Source organism: Crassostrea angulata, chromosome 3 (genome assembly GCF_025612915.1).
Source record: "Crassostrea angulata isolate pt1a10 chromosome 3, ASM2561291v2, whole genome shotgun sequence".
In the NCBI taxonomy this organism is placed as follows: Eukaryota; Metazoa; Mollusca; class Bivalvia; order Ostreida; family Ostreidae; genus Magallana; species Magallana angulata.
This window is the reverse complement of record NC_069113.1, coordinates 21,525,876-21,544,216: the sequence shown is the minus strand read 5'-3', so window position 1 is coordinate 21,544,216 and position 18,341 is coordinate 21,525,876. Positions and strand designations below refer to the sequence as shown.

At 34.5% G+C, this 18,341-nt stretch overlaps 1 protein-coding gene across 1 annotated transcript; it reads right to left on the bottom strand.

The window, feature by feature from the left end:
* Positions 1-4,689: 4,689 nt before the first annotated feature.
* Positions 4,690-11,364, bottom strand: LOC128178498 (uncharacterized). Its single transcript, XM_052845693.1, has 2 exons — positions 10,390-11,364; positions 4,690-6,990 (listed from the first exon to the last, which is right to left on the bottom strand). The coding sequence occupies exons 1-2, from the start codon at positions 10,640-10,642 to the stop codon at positions 6,407-6,409; spliced, it is 837 nt and encodes a 278-aa protein (XP_052701653.1). The 5' UTR covers positions 10,643-11,364; the 3' UTR covers positions 4,690-6,406.
* Positions 11,365-18,341: the final 6,977 nt, after the last annotated feature.

Sequence of the window (18,341 nt, the reverse complement as noted above, 5' to 3'; positions counted from 1 at the left end):
CAACTTGGTATGTAAAATATTAATAGTGCGTTTACCAAATGAAAAATATTTTGGAGGTTGAGGAATACTTTCAGTAATGTTTTTCTTGAATATGTTGAGAGACGTTCCTTCCCTAACTTCTAATTTGAGAGAATTCTATTTCCGAATGGTGTCAGGTACAAAAGATTTTTTGTAAAGTTCTAATCTGCTGATTGGAACACTATAATTTTCTCTATTTCTTGTATGATATATTGAGACATTTTTTGTTACGGGAGGAATAATGTTTCTCAAGTACTCAGGTACTTGATTTGTATGAATTTTAAACATGGTTATTAATTTAGCCTTATTTCGTCGACTGATCAGAGATTCCCAGCCAGTTTCTGTGTAGAGAGATTCTGTAGATGCCAAAATGGGTAAACCAGTAACAATCCTTGCAGCACTTATTTGAACTTTTTCTAATCTTTCCATGTCAAACATATTGCAACCGTCCCATATTCAAGAACTGGTCTAATAAACGTGATATACATTTTTGATAAATTAGTTCTACCTAGAGTAAACTTAAGTTTTTTCAAAAGTCCTAATTTTTTGTATGCACTGTTTACTATATTATTAATATATTGAGACCAACTTAAATCATTAGACAAAAGTAAACCAAGATGCCTGTGGGTTGAAACATAGTCCAGTTGACATTCTTGAAAAAATAACTTAGGAAATTCTTCTACATGTTTCTTAGTGAAAAAAAACCAGCTTTTGTTTTAGACGGATTAAATTTCAATAACCACTTGTCAGACCAATCGCTGAGAATTTTCAGATCATGGTTCAATACAATTTCAATGTTTTTAGTATATAAATCACAATGCTGTGATGAATTATCATCAGCATAAAGTCTACAAAATGATAACATATTCGTTGCTACATTAATGTAAATAAGAAATAAAAGTGGTCCTAATACTGACCCTTGTGGAACACCAGCATTGATACATAACGTTGATGATAACTTGTTTTTGTACATAACCCTTTGTGTTCTATCACTTAAGCAACTGTTAAACCATTGTAAAAGATGCCCACTTATACCATAAGTTTGAAGTTTAAAAATTAGGGCTTCGTGCCACACCCTGTCAAAAGCTTTCGACAAATCACAAAAAATCATACAACACATTTTCCCATCTTCTATACTTTTGACAATGCTTTGATATGTTTCTAATAGTTGGAATACCGTGAAATGGCCAGGCAAAAAACCTGCCTGGTATTTATAGAATAAATTATTTTCGTGAAAGATATTGTAAACGTGCTTAAAAATCATCCTTTCCATAATTTTGCTGACGCAGCTTAGCAGGGACACCGGTCTGTAGTTACTTGCAACAGATGGATCATCTTTCTGAAAGAGTGGTAAAACATGAGCTATTTTCCAATAAATTGGAAATGAATTATCAACAAGTGATTTGTTAAAAAGCATACATTAAGGTTTTGAAATGGAAAATTTTGTGTATTTCAACATTCTATGACTTATTTCACCAATGAATTTTAAATGTAAAGTTCCTATCGCAAATTTTCCGTGAAGTTGCGGTTAGCCCAGTAGCATGCCAATCGGCTTTCTACTAAAAATACTACCCAACTTTCACGAACGTATCTTGTATTTGATTTGTATTGTTACTGTAAATTGTAATATAAAAGTTCTTAAAATCCATATGGTGAATTCAAGGGAAAGCTCAATTTGTTACACTCGCTCAAGTTTACGCTGAATAAAAAAACTCCAAAACGAAACAAAAGTTCAACAAGTTGTATTTAAGTTGGTAAATAAACGGTACATGGGATTCCAGTGAAAACCGATTCTCGGAGTTCCGAGTGAACAACTTAATAACGTGCGGAGATTCGAGCACGGATAGTCCGATATAATTATGTGCACAAAATCGACACTAACGTGCGGAAATCCAGTACAGCTAGCCCGATATCACACACACTCCACTAACGTGCAGGGTTCCAGCACAGTTAGCCCAACATAACACACTCAATGCTAACGTGCAGGGTTCCTGCACAGTTAGACCAACCGTTCTCTTCTAGATCTTAAACCATTCTCCCTTTTACACATTTTTTTTGACAGGCATTGCTTTTTTGACAAAGGAATAGTAATGGCATGCCTACGAAAGCCGAATAGGGCCACATAAAAAAATATTTTTATCTCGTAATTACGAGAAAAGATCTCGTTATTACGAGTTAATTATCTCGTTATTACGAGAAAAAATCTCGTTATTACGAGAAAAAATCTCGTTATTACGAGTTAGTTATCTCGTTATTACGAGTTAGTTATCTCGTTATTACGAGAAAAGATCTCGTTATTACGAGATAATTTTCTATAAAGTGCTAAGTAAGTGTATATTAATAGACATTGCAGTAGTTCATACACTTTATATAAAAAGAATAGAATAATGAAACGCGCCATTTCAAAAATAGATCTTTTCTCGTAATTACGAGATAATTAACTCGTAATAACGAGATCTTTTCTCGCAATAACGAGATCTTTTCTCGTAATTACGCGATCTTTTCTCGTAATTACGAGATATTTTCTCGTAATTACGAGATAATTAACTCATAATAACGAGATCTTTTCTCGTAATTACTAGTTCTTTTCTCGTAATTACGAGATAATTAACTCGTATTAACTCGTAATAACGAGATAATTAACTCGTAATAACGAGATATTTTCTCGTAATTACGAGATCTTTTCTCGTAATAACGAGATAATTAACTCGTAATAACGAGATAATTAACTCGTAATAACGAGATCTTTCGTAGCATGCCAGAAAAGTAAACATTCACACATATAGCTGTTACGATAATTTCACATTTCTATTGCCCAACAATTATTTAATTTGCCTGGAGATTAACTAAAGAAGATATCAAAGACTATAGTGTCAAGAGGATTAAATTTTTGTCAAATGAAAGCATCTCCGTTTGTATGTTTGGTTATTTCCTTTTTTTGTGTTACAAACTAAATTGCGTAATAAATCTGAGAGAAAAAAAATTAAACTGAAGTTCTCATAGCAGCTTGTAAATTTTAAATTGATAACCGATTGTTATAGATTAGTTTAGAAATCTTCGATTTTAAACTTTTAATGTAACACTTATATTATCAGGGCCTATAGCCTAATTAACGGGTTAGAATTAAAAGAAACGTGGAAAATTGTAGATAGAAATTATAAACGACAATGTGACGGCTTAAGTGTTTCATAGCTAATGCAAAAAAAAAAAAATAAATAATAATAATAAAAAAAAAATGGAAACATAGAGATTTTAGAAAAAAAATGAGAAACCAAAAAAATTGACCATAACACTTCTGCATACACATCTGCATGAAAAATAGAAGTTACCGATTGCAGCACGGTATTGTTCTAATGAATTACCCATTGTCAGTGATTATAACTGTTTGATAACAATAGGGGGGAAAAGATGGCTGCAATCTGTATAATGTGTCGTATATGGGTAATGAATAAGACAAAAAACCGGAAGATACACCACTAGTAGTAAACTTACAGCTAAATGAAGGTATCCAGATGAAAATGACGATACCTCAATATGACAATTGACAAAATATTGTTCAACAAAAGAGATAAACAAAACGTAGGGGGTGAAAGTAATAGCATAAAAAATGTAAGTGCACAATGACAAAACAAAAGGTAAATACATGTAACAATATACAAGGGTAGTTAAATAACGAATAAACGTATTGCGTTAGAATGTAGTAAATATGAAAGAAAATGAAAAAAAATGAGTTATATAAAACAGGTGGTGTAATGAAAAATCAAAAACACCGAAAATAAATGTACAAAAGACTGGATTGATTGATTGCTCCTCAGAAAGGAGAAAACAAAAGGTATACTGGACGGCTCCTACTGACCAGTACAATGCTAAATATAGCATGACTATGAGAATAAAGTAATGCAACATAGTGTAAACAAGAATATATACACTTCGTTCAGTTAAGTGAGTTATCGATCGTAGAATCACACAGATAGGTGTAGAAGACACAAATTTACGGACGTGTATTATTTTTCTTATTAAAACGTTCAATTGTAGGGATACAAAATAATATTTCGAATGTATAGTAGGTCACCTTTTCGCATTTTGGTTGTCTAAAATAATGTTGCTTTCAATAAGACGTTATTTAGACCATGACAGAAATATGGAACACAGACCTGTTTTATAAAAGAAAAGACATAAAAATTCTAAAAGATGGCACTGTTTAGAGGTGTCACATTAAAATTCATCATTGTATATATTTAGTTTCGTATTTTAACTTAACCACATATCCCGTGGTGAGCCCCTTAGTATTTTAGTCTTACGTATTTGTAAATACCCACATTGAACCTCAGTTCACTGGGCCTTAAACCCGCCAGTCCGTGCAGTATCGGTTTGGACGCGGCAGTCCAGAGGGAAGGACGCACTTATACTTCTCTCGTGCATACCATCCAGTCACTATGTATTTTGTTAATTGAAATAGCTGTGTGCTAACTCTGAAGTGAACCTGGTACTGGCTTTTTCTGAGGTGAGGTTTATTAATTGTCAATTTTATCGTCATTTCGTTCATTACTGCTCTAAAACACCCAGTCATGGTATTTCAATCGTTTTTATGCTTATTTGTTACGTTTGAATTTAAATGTCTATGTTTAGATACACGTGTTTGAATCTATTATTAAGAGAAAACCCAAAAACTATAATTGTAATATTTATTGGCGAATAATGGCCATGGCTACACTACAATTTTGGATTACAGTATAAATTTCAATTATTTACTGGTTACATTTGCAACCAAGGTTACCGACCCATGAAAATAGGGCGATTATGGCAACCCAAATGGCAAATACATGTAATAGAAAATTTTCAGCAATTTACAATTATTTACTGGCTACATTTGTAACCAAGGTTACCGACCCATGTAAATAGGGCGATAATGGCAACCCAAATGGCTAATACATGTAAATGGAAATGCACATGAAAATGTCAAATATGCAAATGAATCAGAAATATGGGAATATACATGAAACTGTTAAAGAACATAATAGCAAATCAAACATATCAAATTTGACACAAATAAGCAAATTGAAAATTAGAGTTGTAGCGAGCCCTGGGAACAGATGCTCACTAAATATAGCCCTATTTAAGTTCAGCTAAAGATTGCAATAATTAGAGAAACATCAATATTTAACCTTTATACAGTCATAAAACGATATAAATCCCTGCTCGAGGTCGGCACAAACCATAGAAAAGGAATCATGGAAGTCACAACATTCAGGCTGCTGGTGCGTGATCTTTTTGGAAACAAGCTGGCTGGATCAACCTCATTGTAGTGCGCCATGACAAAATCGTTTGATATTGGTTATTGGAAGTGGCAAGAACTGAAAGCATAATTAATAAACAGCAGAAATACCGTCCCAGAAATACCTTGACAGATTAACATTCACAATCATATCTAGTGGGAATATACATGTCTATGTATAGTCTCTTGATACATTTATATCAGTTACTGTAGTAAAAAATGGTGTGGGCGGGTGGGTAAATTTAACAATAAAGAATTAAAATAAACAGATTTCAAACTGGATAGCGATTTCTCGTCTGCTTCACTCCGTCGATGAAAAGGAAAAGGAAGTGCAGTGGGGTTGACTAATTGACGAAGTAGCTATTGGGGTATGCTAATCACCCCAAAAAACCCAAATAATGGTCTCTCTAATAAAGCGATTTAATTCTTTAGCAATTAAATCGAATTATTAAGAGAAAACCCAAAAACTATAATTGTAATATTTATTGGCGAATAATGGCCATGGCTACACTACAATTTTGGATTACAGTATAAATTTCAATTATTTACTGGTTACATTTGCAACCAAGGTTACCGACCCATGAAAATAGGGCGATTATGGCAACCCAAATGGCAAATACATGTAATAGAAAATTTTCAGCAATTTACAATTATTTACTGGCTACATTTGTAACCAAGGTTACCGACCCATGTAAATAGGGCGATAATGGCAACCCAAATGGCTAATACATGTAAATGGAAATGCACATGAAAATGTCAAATATGCAAATGAATCAGAAATATGGGAATATACATGAAACTGTTAAAGAACATAATAGCAAATCAAACATATCAAATTTGACACAAATAAGCAAATTGAAAATTAGAGTTGTAGCGAGCCCTGGGAACAGATGCTCACTAAATATAGCCCTATTTAAGTTCAGCTAAAGATTGCGCCATATGGACACGGAGTGTCCACCGCCATAAGGGCGGTAGCTGAACACAATTATTAAGATGCTAACTTATGATGTTTAAGAGTATATAATCTTAGAATTTAGAATGTTAAATTTATGACTATTATTTAGCTAGAATTAAGTGTATGCCATGGCCATTACATAATTAAGACAAAGGGTACTAGTAAACTCCTACACCTGACGAAATAAACCTCTTGAAAGCTTTCGTCAAGGTTTTAAGGAAAATTTCATTGCCTTTTTCAGTCAAATGCACCCCATCTCCCTTGAATAAGCTTTTGTCGGATGGAGTAATCTTTTGATAGCGAATGTAGCCCCCTTGGTGTGCTAAAAGTTTTGTAGCTACAAAGCTATTTACTCGCACCCGTGTCTTATTGAGAGCATTGTTGTCTCTAGCATTACGCCATTTCAGTCTTGGAAGTATTTGCGACCAAATAATTTTTGTTCTTGGCAACAGTGGAGAAAGTGCATCTAAAGATTGCTCCATTTTTTCGCGCAATTCGCTAGATTTAATCTGACCAATATCATTACCACCACAATGAAGTACCAGAAAATGTGGAGGGTCTTCATACCGTAACATTTGCCTGATTTTGGGGAGGAGATGTCGCCATCTCATGCCGCCTTTTCCCTGCCACCATATGTTGGCTTCCATTGGAGAAAAATCAAGATTGGACCCCCCATTCAACCTAGCATGACTAAATGCTTGCCAAATAATTGAGGATCCAACAATCCATACTTTAACAACTTCTGAAAGAATATATGTATATATATAGATATATATATACAAACATAAAAACACATTCAAAATACTCAGTAAACAACTCAACATTTCTGTGCACTACAATATGAACAGACAAGGTATAAAAACGTCAAGTAAGCCGCTAGAAAAAGGGGGCAACAGTTCAAGTCCTCATTAATGAAGTAACTTTGAGGTTGGTATTCTTATATAGCGCTTATAAGCTCTTGACTCCCAACGCCCAAGTTCTTTAATTTGACCATCAGAAATGCCATTGATAGAGGCTGTTGTGGCGCCACCTATCCTAAAGGAATGCGATTTGTATTTTTTAATATCTACATCAATACATGACAGAGATTTCTTTAAAATGGCATTAAATTGGTAACGAGTTAGTGGTGATCTATCAAAATGACAGAAGAAAGGGCCTTCCATTTTAGGACGCAGCATTGAGTACTGCTTCAACAACTTTACTGGACAGACCTTACCCTCTACTGCAGGCAAAATCAATACAACTCCCCTACCAAGTTGATCTGTTTTTGAATGGGCCACATAAATTTTTACAGCTGAATTGTCCTGAAAAAATTGGATGCTGGAGACATCCATTGCATGGGAACTACTGCCTTTCTTGCTATCCAACACTAACTCACTCACCCTGAATAGACCAAAATATGAACACGAAAAAACTGCCGAAAATAATTTAACTTCATACAAGGAGCTGCAAACAACTGGAAGTACATTTATTAACCTCTCCAACAAAGCAGGTGTAATGGGAAGTCGAGCATCAGTGGTACTTATTAATCTTGACATGCCTGCCAACAGTTTTTTGACAACAAAATTTTGGGTGGGGTCTCGTGTGCATTGAAGTTTACATTTAAAACTAATGCCCGACAGATAGGTTCTTACAGATGCAGATGACAACCCTCTTACAGAACAGCTAACAATGAATTGTATGATATGTTGATCAGAAGGAGGCCATACTAAAGGTAACCCACTGGAGACCCTAAAACGGTCAAATTCAACTAAACCTGTCTCATAAGCCAGCCTAGTATTTGGTGCAATAGAACCTTGAATTAATCTGTTAAACTCAGCCTGGAAATGATGGTTAGAAAAGAATCTGGTATTGGTGTTGGTTCCAAGTCTGCCTGGGGTACAAGAGTCCGAAAACGCTGAAACTGACAACGAGACAATGCATCAGCAACTTCATTATGAACACCTAAAATATGACAAGCCTTAAATTGAATAGCACTTAACATGGATTGCAGTACTAAAGGGCGAATCAAACCCATGACACGCTTTGACTTTGATGATTTTTTGTTCAAAATTGCAACTAAGGCCTCATTGTCCACCCGAAAAACAATTTTTTTGCTAGTTAATTGATTCCCCCAAGCATGGATTGCCAAGACAATTGGTACAAGCTCAAGGAATGTTATGTCCCTCATTGCTTCTGTACCAGCCCATTCAGTTGGCCACTTAAAAAACAACCAATGGTTTCTAAAGAAAGCACCACAACCCAAATCTAAATTCCCTGCACTGTCTGTAAAAAGCTGTAAATGCTCATCATCTACCCAGTCAATCTGGGGAAAATAATAGCAGCCATTGAATAAATCTAAAAATGTAAGCCATACTCTTAAATCATCCTTAACCGCTACTGAAACCCTAATAAAGTGATGTGGTTTAACAACACCTTGCATGACATCATAAATACGTCTAGTAAATGCTCTAGCTGGCGGAATGGCCCTTAGACAAAAATTAAGTAATCCTGCAAGAGCCTGAAATTCCTTCAAAGTAGCCTTCTTCCTTGCCAGAAAACAAAGTATTAAATCCTTTAAACTATACAGCTTATCTACTGGAATTTTTATTTTCATTTCTACTGAATCTAATTCAAAACCTAAAAATATTAGGGAAGTTGTAGGCCACACTGTCTTATCATCAGCTAAAGGGACACCTAACTGCCTACAAAGCTCCACAAATGTTAACATGAGTTCATTGCATGCATTATCGCCTGCCTTACCTGCTAACAAAAAATCATCCAAATAATGCACCACAGATTCTTGGCCAGAATGCTTCCTTAGTAACCATTCTAAACAAGTTGAAAACTCTTCAAAAAGACTACAAGACACTGAACATCCCATAGGCAGGCACTTGTCAAAGAAAAACATATCATTTAATCTAAAACCTAAAAGTTCAAAATCTGATGGGTGAATAGGAAGCAACCTAAATGCAGATTTGAGGTCAATTTTACCCATCAGTGCTCCTGTACCCAATAAACTTAGCAAGTTAACAGCATCATCCAGCGAGGAGTAATTGACTGAACAAAATGACTTGTCAATAAATGAATTTACACTAGAATTGGCAGGAAAAGATAAGTGATGAATCAACCTGAATGAACCATCTTTCTTTGGAACTAAACCTATGGGTGAAAGACGTAAATTAGGAAAAGGTCTTGATCTAAATGGTCCTGCAACTCTTCCAGCATGAATTTCTTTAAAAACTTTCTCAACAATCTGAAGCTCATTTTCTCTAGCAGACTTTAAGTTGGAACACTTAGTAGCAACCCTTGGACCAGTGTAATTAATTTTAAATCCTTCAACAAATCCCCTAATTAAAAATTCAGCACTCCTCTTATCATAATCAGAATTTTGTAAGTAAGCTGCAAGGACTTGCACATTAATTGGGGAAAAACCTAGGCCCTGCAGCTCTGGGTACATAAGGGAATCTGGCTCTGTGCGGTTGAGTTGGTCTTGGAGAAGGAATCTGGCTTCTGTACGGTGATGGGGATCTGTGACCTGAAAAATCCCTAGCAACAGGTTGATAATTAGAAGACCCCACACACATAACTGATGGATGAGGCCCACTACAATTCAAACATTTATGTAAATATTGACACTGTTGTTTTACACACACCCCATGATTGTTAAAATCATAACATTTTAGAAAACGTCCTCCTGTTAAAGGCTTTTGCACTGGGTTAGCTGAAGGAATCATATACATAAGCCAGAGCTCTTGGTCTACGACTCCCCATGATGCACTAGGATTTTTAGCCATTCTCATCCTAAATTGCTCGTCATAAAATTTCCACCCTATTCCTGCACACCTTGTAGCCCCTAGCCTAATAGTGTGGATGTATTTCAACAATCCTAAAAAATTTTCAGGGTGAACAACAGAATATATAGATGAAAAAATCAAGAATGCATCTGTCCACTGCTGTACATTTGTAATCTTCACTGAGGCCCGCTTAGGTTCAATGACCACTTGACCATTTGATATTGTAAGGGTTTGCTTACCATCCATCGGGATCGGATTGGATAGTAGCTGACCTAAATCAATAAAATCTCCCTTAACTATTTTTTGTTTTACTGATTCTGAAACATTTGCCCCCAAACTGTCATAAATACTGACAACTTCATTACCTGCTGTACTGCCTTGGATAGAGGATCCAGGACCATTGACAGAGGCAGAATCCAAACTTGGAGTGCAGACAGCATCAGTAGCATCATTGGTAGCTGGCGCACTGTTTGACACGGCATTAATGTTGTCCTCTACTGCTGGAACAGGATTTGCGGTCGATCTACCGGTATGTCTCCTCTTAGTACTTTGGGCTGGTTGCCGCTCGGCGCTGGCAGACGCAGCAGGTCTCTTTCGAGCAGGTTTCCCCCTTGGCATTCTCTTATTTATCTGAAACTAACTTCTAACTATGAGAAAAAACAACGTAGCTTGAAAATTAATTACTGAAAATGTATTATTCATGCCCACTATAAATTTCAAACATGTGGCCGATTAACACTGTTTAAAATGTGCATCATCAAACGCAATAAATAAACAATGGAGAAACTAAAGCTATAAGATATTGGTCAAATATTTCTCTTTTTTAAAATTTTACGATAGAATGACTTAAATTTAACAATAAAGAATTAAAATAAACAGATTTCAAACTGGATAGCGATTTCTCGTCTGCTTCACTCCGTCGATGAAAAGGAAAAGGAAGTGCAGTGGGGTTGACTAATTGACGAAGTAGCTATTGGGGTATGCTAATCACCCCAAAAAACCCAAATAATGGTCTCTCTAATAAAGCGATTTAATTCTTTAGCAATTAAATCGAATTATAAGTATGGCGGACTATTATAGTCATATTCCTTTTGTAGTCATGAGTAGTATTATGCAACACTGCATTTAAGTAATTGAGTTAGTATTTTGTAAGTGTAAAAGCTAACATGCTTTATAGTAAGTCTTCTTTAAGACTGTATATCAGTATTTTGTGTGTAATAAGCGTCTATGCTAAGTGTGTCATTCATGACCGTATAGCCTGTAAGTAAAGTACGGTGCGTATTGGTGTAAAAGCCACAGTTGCTTTTGTCATGTACTTAATGTGTTTGTGTACTATGTTGGCGCAGGTCCCTTGTTCCATCTTTTGTGTAAACCACGTTCATCGATGGTGGCCGAGTATTGGTGACGTCTTGTGTAGACCAAGTGGCCAGTAGAGAACATTGTCTATTGGAGGACCTCAACAGTCCATTCTTGTCAAGACCAAGTGGCAATAGACAACAGTGGAGGACCTTACCAGTTCCCATACTAGGACATACTAGGACATTTACTTTCAATGTGTATCAATTCAAACTATATTAAATATGTAAAAACAATGTAAAATATTGTCTTAGTCTTTGTCTTACAGTAAATATAAATTGTAATTAATTCCGCTCGAAAATCTGTGACAAGAGGTTTTGATGCGCATACGCCAGTTAAAATCAACATATTTCAGGTATCAAAAATATTCAAGGGTTGCAAATCGCTGTATTAGATATAAATTTTTTGAGTGATTTTTTAAATATAATTATAAGATTGGTTGATAATTAAATCTTTCAGTATTTTTTCGTCCTTATTTAGGCATTTTACACGCCTTCATCAACCACCTTCTTTACATTGTTGCCATCACGTACAAGAAATAACGATATAGGCCTATACTAGTATTCCATTATGCAGAATGTTTTCTTACTAGAAAAATGAACAATTTTTTTATTTCGTGTTTACACCCACTCACTAAATTCACAGCGTATAAAGAATTCTTTACATCGAACAATTTTTTTTTACCAAATGCTCAGTGACCTGGATTAAGTTTTCCTATACTTAAAAGATTTGGATGGTTGCGACAATTTTAAGACTAGTATATTAATATTATATACTTCAGAAGAGAAGTTATGTATAGGGTAAAATTAAAATAATCAAGGTCTGAAGCTATAAAATATATAAATTTTTTCCTTACTCAATTATTAACGTTTATAGCTAAAGAAAACGCTTCCAATTTGTTAATTTTACATTATATCACGAGAAGAAGGAATACATGAATTAACAAATTCAAATTTTAAAGCTTCTTTAGTTAATGACTAAAATTATCATGTCATGTTCAAACTTTTTAGGCATATCTGATGGTTAATTTTGTTGACCATCCACTCTCCTAAGGTAGATCTATGGGTTATATGTTGACCATTCAGCCTCCGACAAATGATGGGCATCTTCCATTTATAAACAGTAAATACTAGTATGCTTATACTCCATGAAGCCAAGGCCATGTAAATTTACTGAAAATCAATGACAAAAAGTTCGACATGTAATATTTTTGTTATAGAATCTTGAATTGTAAATTGTAAAAAAAAAATTTAAAAAAATCAAAGCGCGTCGATATTAACGCACTTAAAATGTTCTGTGTGGCTTGGTTAAAATTCTTGAGACTTTTTAAAGAAATAATAGATGATTATAATAACCTGGTTTAGGTAATGAAATATTAACCCATGATATTTTACCTAACCTGGATTTAAGCAAAACCGCCCTATGATGAAGGCAACGATTATTTTTGCAATGCTTCCTACCTTCATACCTGCATGAATCCCCAAAGCATTTAATTAACTGTTTGAGTGAATTAGTAATTATTTTGAAGTTTTGTTCTAGCCAGCTTATCGATCGATCGAGACTTTCAGCAACCTAAAAACTTACTGCACAGACTCAAGTTCCCTTACATAGAAAATCGCAATTTCTTCCATCTAACGTACATAAAGAATAAATTTTAAGTTTGTATAAATTACTCTTTATGATCAATTCAATGATTAATGAAATGAAAAATGTCAATATTTCCAATAATTTGTTTTGTTGGACACTCTTCGCTGTTTTAACCGGGTTTTCCAAAGGAAAAATCCGGTAATTGAAATAGCGGGCGGGCGGTCGCCTGTGCAGGTATCACAACACTATTTTCAAAACATGGCTGAGTGAAAATAATTCCCGAATTCCCCTTCGTTTTTAGGAGTTTTCCGCCAGCGACAGGGAGTGTACTTTTTTATGAGATAAAAAACAATGTGTAAAATTCCTGATTTTCCCACCTTTGTAAAAATACGAGGTCACTTGAATTTTTGATGCCAGTTGTTTAGGCAGGGGGGGGGGGGTGAAAGGGCTCGGACATGATTTTCAAGCACATGTGTAACTTTGATGTAAACAAACTCTCGTGCCTTTGTGGAAGGCTGTGTGTTTTTTGCTACTAAATTGGTTAGGAACAATTGTTTTAAAAGTTGTAAAGAGGAATTTTCCCAGAAGTTTGTTTTAAACTTGCTACCCGTATCTAAAGTTGCGTAATTTTGGTAAGAATATATAGTAAAAATTAATAGTGTTGTGCAACCTGAAAGGGTACCCTTATTGTACGGATAACTCCTCCTACAATTTTCAAGACAGGAAAGACAGGAAGGTGTTCTTTTGCAGATCTATTGTACATTCATACATGGGTTTATCAGAGGTCTGCATATTGGTAGGCTTTTCAATTCTGATAATTTATGAAAAAAAATAGCAGCTGTTTAATTTAGTCATTGTTGGCAAAATATTGCATATAAGATACCCATATTGCAAGGAAAACTTCTACAGTTTTCAAGACAGGAATTTGTTCTTTTGCAGATCAATTGTATATATATCAGGTGTGCATGTTGGTAAATTTTTGATTTCTAATGATTTATTTTCAAAATACCAGCTGTTAAACTTACGTTTTTTAAGGCAAAAATATTACATTTAGAGCACCCCATTTCTCTGGATAGGTAGTGTTCATCAGTTCTTGGTGGACAAATGGGTTATGGATACTGTTCACATAAAAGACAACCCGGTTTGCTGTCACATTGACAGCTTTTCTCTTGTTTTCGTTATCTCATACATTCATTTATTTCAATCTCAACACCATTGCACAATGGTACACAGAGATTATAATGATACAATATGTGGTATTTCTTAATAATCAACAATGCATGCGTAAGCGAGAGAGAGAGAGAGAAAGAACAAGAGGCCCATGGGCCACATCGCTCACCTGAACAGCAGTTCCTTGTAACATTACATTTCGTAGCATATGCTTTTTCTATTTTAAACATTGAACCCCTTTCTGGGGACCCAGTTATGGTCCGAGGTTTATATTGGCTTGAACAACATAAATAGTAACATAGGAATGAAAATGTGAAGCACTGCGGTGGGACCGCACGTACACAACCTGAAAAACTGAACATAGCAGAGTTCCACTTCAAGAGGAATAACTCTCAGACTGTACAGAACACAAGAAAGATAACTCTTGGTTCCACTACATTAGAGTTTACACAATTTGAGGATCCTTGCATAGTAATCTCACAAACTGTAGCATTATAGTTCTCGAGAAAAACTTTTTAAAAACATTTTCAATATATCTTTCTATGTTAAACTTTGAACCCCTCTTGGGGCCACAGTATTAGTCCAGTGCTAAAGTTTTAATTATTTGGAATCTACATTATTTAAGGATGCTTGCCTAGTTATCTCACAAGCTGAAGCATTATAGTTCCCTAGAAAAAGATTTTTCAACATTTTCCCTCTATATTTCTATGCTAAACTTTGAACACCTCTTGGGGCCCCAGTATTAGATTGAGATCACGGCTTTTATAATTTCGAATCTACACTATTTGAGGGTGCTGACGTAGTTATCTGACAAATTGATGCATTGTAGTTCTCGAAAAGAAGATTTTTAAACATTTTCCATATATACCGGTACTTCTACATTTAACTTTAAACCCATCTTGGGTCTCTAGTATTAGTCCAGGGGTCACTATTTTAAAACTGTCGAACCTTCATTATCCAAGGTTGTATGCATGATAGTAATCTCACAAATTGAAGCATTGTAGTTCTCGAGAAGAAGATTTTTTAACATGTTACCTTTATATTTCTTTAATAAATTTTGACCCCATCTTGGGGCCCCAGTATTGGTCCGGGGGTCACGATTTTACCAATTAGGAATCTACATAATCGAAGGATGCATGCATAGAAATTCCACAAACTAAAACATTGTAGTTCTTGAGAAGAAAATTTTTAAACTTTTCCTTTATGTTTTTTAAAATGTTTAAATTTTGAACCCCTCTTGGTGCCCATCAATTGTCCGGGAGTTACAATTTTTTGAATCTACATTATTTAAGGATGTACATGTATGCATAGTAATATCCCAAACAGTTGCACTATAGTTCTTGAGAAGAAGATTTTAAAACATTTTCCTTCATATGTTAAAATCTAAACCCCTACTGGGGCCCCACTTTTTGTTCGGGGGTCACGATTTTTACAATCTTCACTATGTATACAACCTTTTGTGTATGTATTGGCATTTTTGGTGAAGTGGTTCTTGAGAAGAAAATTTTTAAACATTTTTCATATGTAGTTCTATGTTAAACTTTGAACCCCGCCTGGGGCCCCAGTCTTGGTCCGAGGGTCACGATTTCTACAATTTAGAATCTTCATTATACATACAAGCTTTTGTGTAAATATTGGCATTTCTGGTGCAGTGGTTCTTGAGAAGAAGATTTTTTAAACATTTTCCTATGTATTTCTATGTTAAACTTTGAACCCCGCCTGGGGCCCCAGTTTTGGTCCGAGGGTCACGATTTTTACAATTTAGAATCTTCACTATATATACCAGCTTTTGTGTAAATATTGGCATTTCTGGTGCCGTGGTTCTTGAGAAGAAGATTTTTAAAGACATGCACCCTAAACTTACTGTTTCGCAATTATCTCCCTTTTGAAAAGGGCTGTGCCCTTTATTTTAACAATTTATAACCCCCTTTCCATAAGGATGCTTTGTACTAAATTTGGTTAAATTTGGCCCAGTGGTTTTTGAGAAGAAGTTGAAAATGTGAAAAGTTTACAGACGGACGGACAGACAGACAGACGGACGGACGGACGGACGGACGACGGACGACGGGTGATCAGAAAAGCTCACTTGAACCTTCGGTTCAGGTGAGCTAAAAAAAACCCATATACAACTCTCGTTAATACAAATGTGAAGTATAGGGGTTCTAACCCGGGGAGCATTTTTTATTTATTTTTCTAAAACAAGCACATAATTTCCTCAAAGAACAGTGTTTTGTACTTGCCATTATAAATTTAAAACTAATAGCATTTTTTATTTTTATATTTATATTTGATAAGCATTGATTGCGTTCTTGCTGCAACGAGTTACAGCTAAGTATGTAGTGAAATTCATCTCCTATTTCGCACTTATTGCAATGAGCACAGAATCTTTCATGTCTAGGAATATTTGCCCAACGTCCACTTTCAATGGGTAGATGGTGATTACATGTTCGAAATCTACAAAAAATAATTGCATCTTTTTTTGATAATGTATGTTCAAATTTTAACTCTTCCTTATAAATTCTATAATTTAGAGCTTTTGGGGATGATTGTAGAATAGATTGCCAATTTTGTTTGAATTGGTCTGTCAACGTGAGTTTTATTTTGCCTTTAGCCATTGTGAGCTATGTATAGTTTAATTAATCCATATATTAGATAAACCGCAGTTATTTAGAATATGTTTGATGTTTTCATACCAAGGGATTTTCCCCCCAATTTCTTGATTCATACAAATTCCTAGATCATATATTAACTTTGCAATTTTTGTATCTTTTCCGGTAAGTATTCTTGACCAATAAGAAATAATGCGTGTTTTAATTTGAATTTCAAGTGGGTATCGACCAAGTTCACCATATATCATGGAATCTGGAGTTGATTGTTTTACATGGAGTAGAAGTTTACAAAATTTGAAATGAATGTTAATTCTTTCTATAATTGCAATATTTGAAAAGCCCCAGACTTCACATCCATATAACAGTATAGGTTGGACAATTTTGTCAAATAAATCTAGTTGACACTGTACTGATAGGTTATAAAATCTCCCCTTTTTTAACACTTCATATAATGCTTTTGTAGCTTTTTTCTGCTAATTTCTGTATTGCAATTTTAAAAGATCCTGTTCTGCTAAATACTATTCCCAAGTAGTTAAAATCAGTAACAACTTTAATAAATTTATGTTATATTTTATCTGCACGTTTTCTTTCTGCCTACCTTTGCTAAATATTATTATTTTGATTTATCGATATTCATTTTCAGGTTCCATTTTATGCAATAAGTATGAAAGCAATCTATCTCTCTTTGCAATTCCTCGGGAGATTCAGCTAACAGTACAGCGTCGTCTGCATATAATATAGCAAATAATTTGAAAAAAATATCTAACTTATTTTCTAACAAGTCAGTAATAGTTGGTAAACCTTGCACATCAGACTTATTTAAAAAGTCATGTAAATCGATCATTAAGGTACATAGAGAATAAGAAGGCCGACATATTTTCACCTTGCCTCACTCCGTTTTCACAATGAAAAAAGTAGAGGTTTCATTATTATAAACAATTCTTGACTTAATATGACTGTACATATTGAAAATAATATTAAACATTTTGCCACAAATATTATGGGATAATAGTTTAAACCACAATGCTTTTCGCCATACATTATCAAACGCTTTTTTTTTCGAAATCTACAAACATACAATAAAGTTTTTTCTTCTTTATTCTCAAAAGTTCGAATAGAATATGTAATGTAAAAATATTAACAATGGTTGAATATTCTTTTCTAAAACCTGTTTGGTTTTCATGTAGTACGTTAAATTCATCGGAGAATGTATTCAGTCGTTCGTTAAGAATGAAGGTAAAAAGTTTTCCAATACAGCTTAATATAGCGATTGGTCTGTAATTTTGTGGGTTGGTTTTAACACCCTTGTTTTTGTATATTGGTATAATATTTCCCTCCAACCAATTACTAGTAGAGGGAATCTTACCAGATTAAAAAACTAATTTGAACAACTTTTCATAAACTGGCAACATTAACTGCTGTGTTGCTTTAATATATTCGTTTCTTATCCCATCTTCCCCATTGGCTTTATTATTTTTTAGATTCTTAATTGCTTTTTTTATTTCGTCTTGGGTAATGTAATTATTTAGATCGTGATTAAAATCTTCATATTGTAAATTAGCAATTTCATTATCAACCATGTGATTATTTTCATC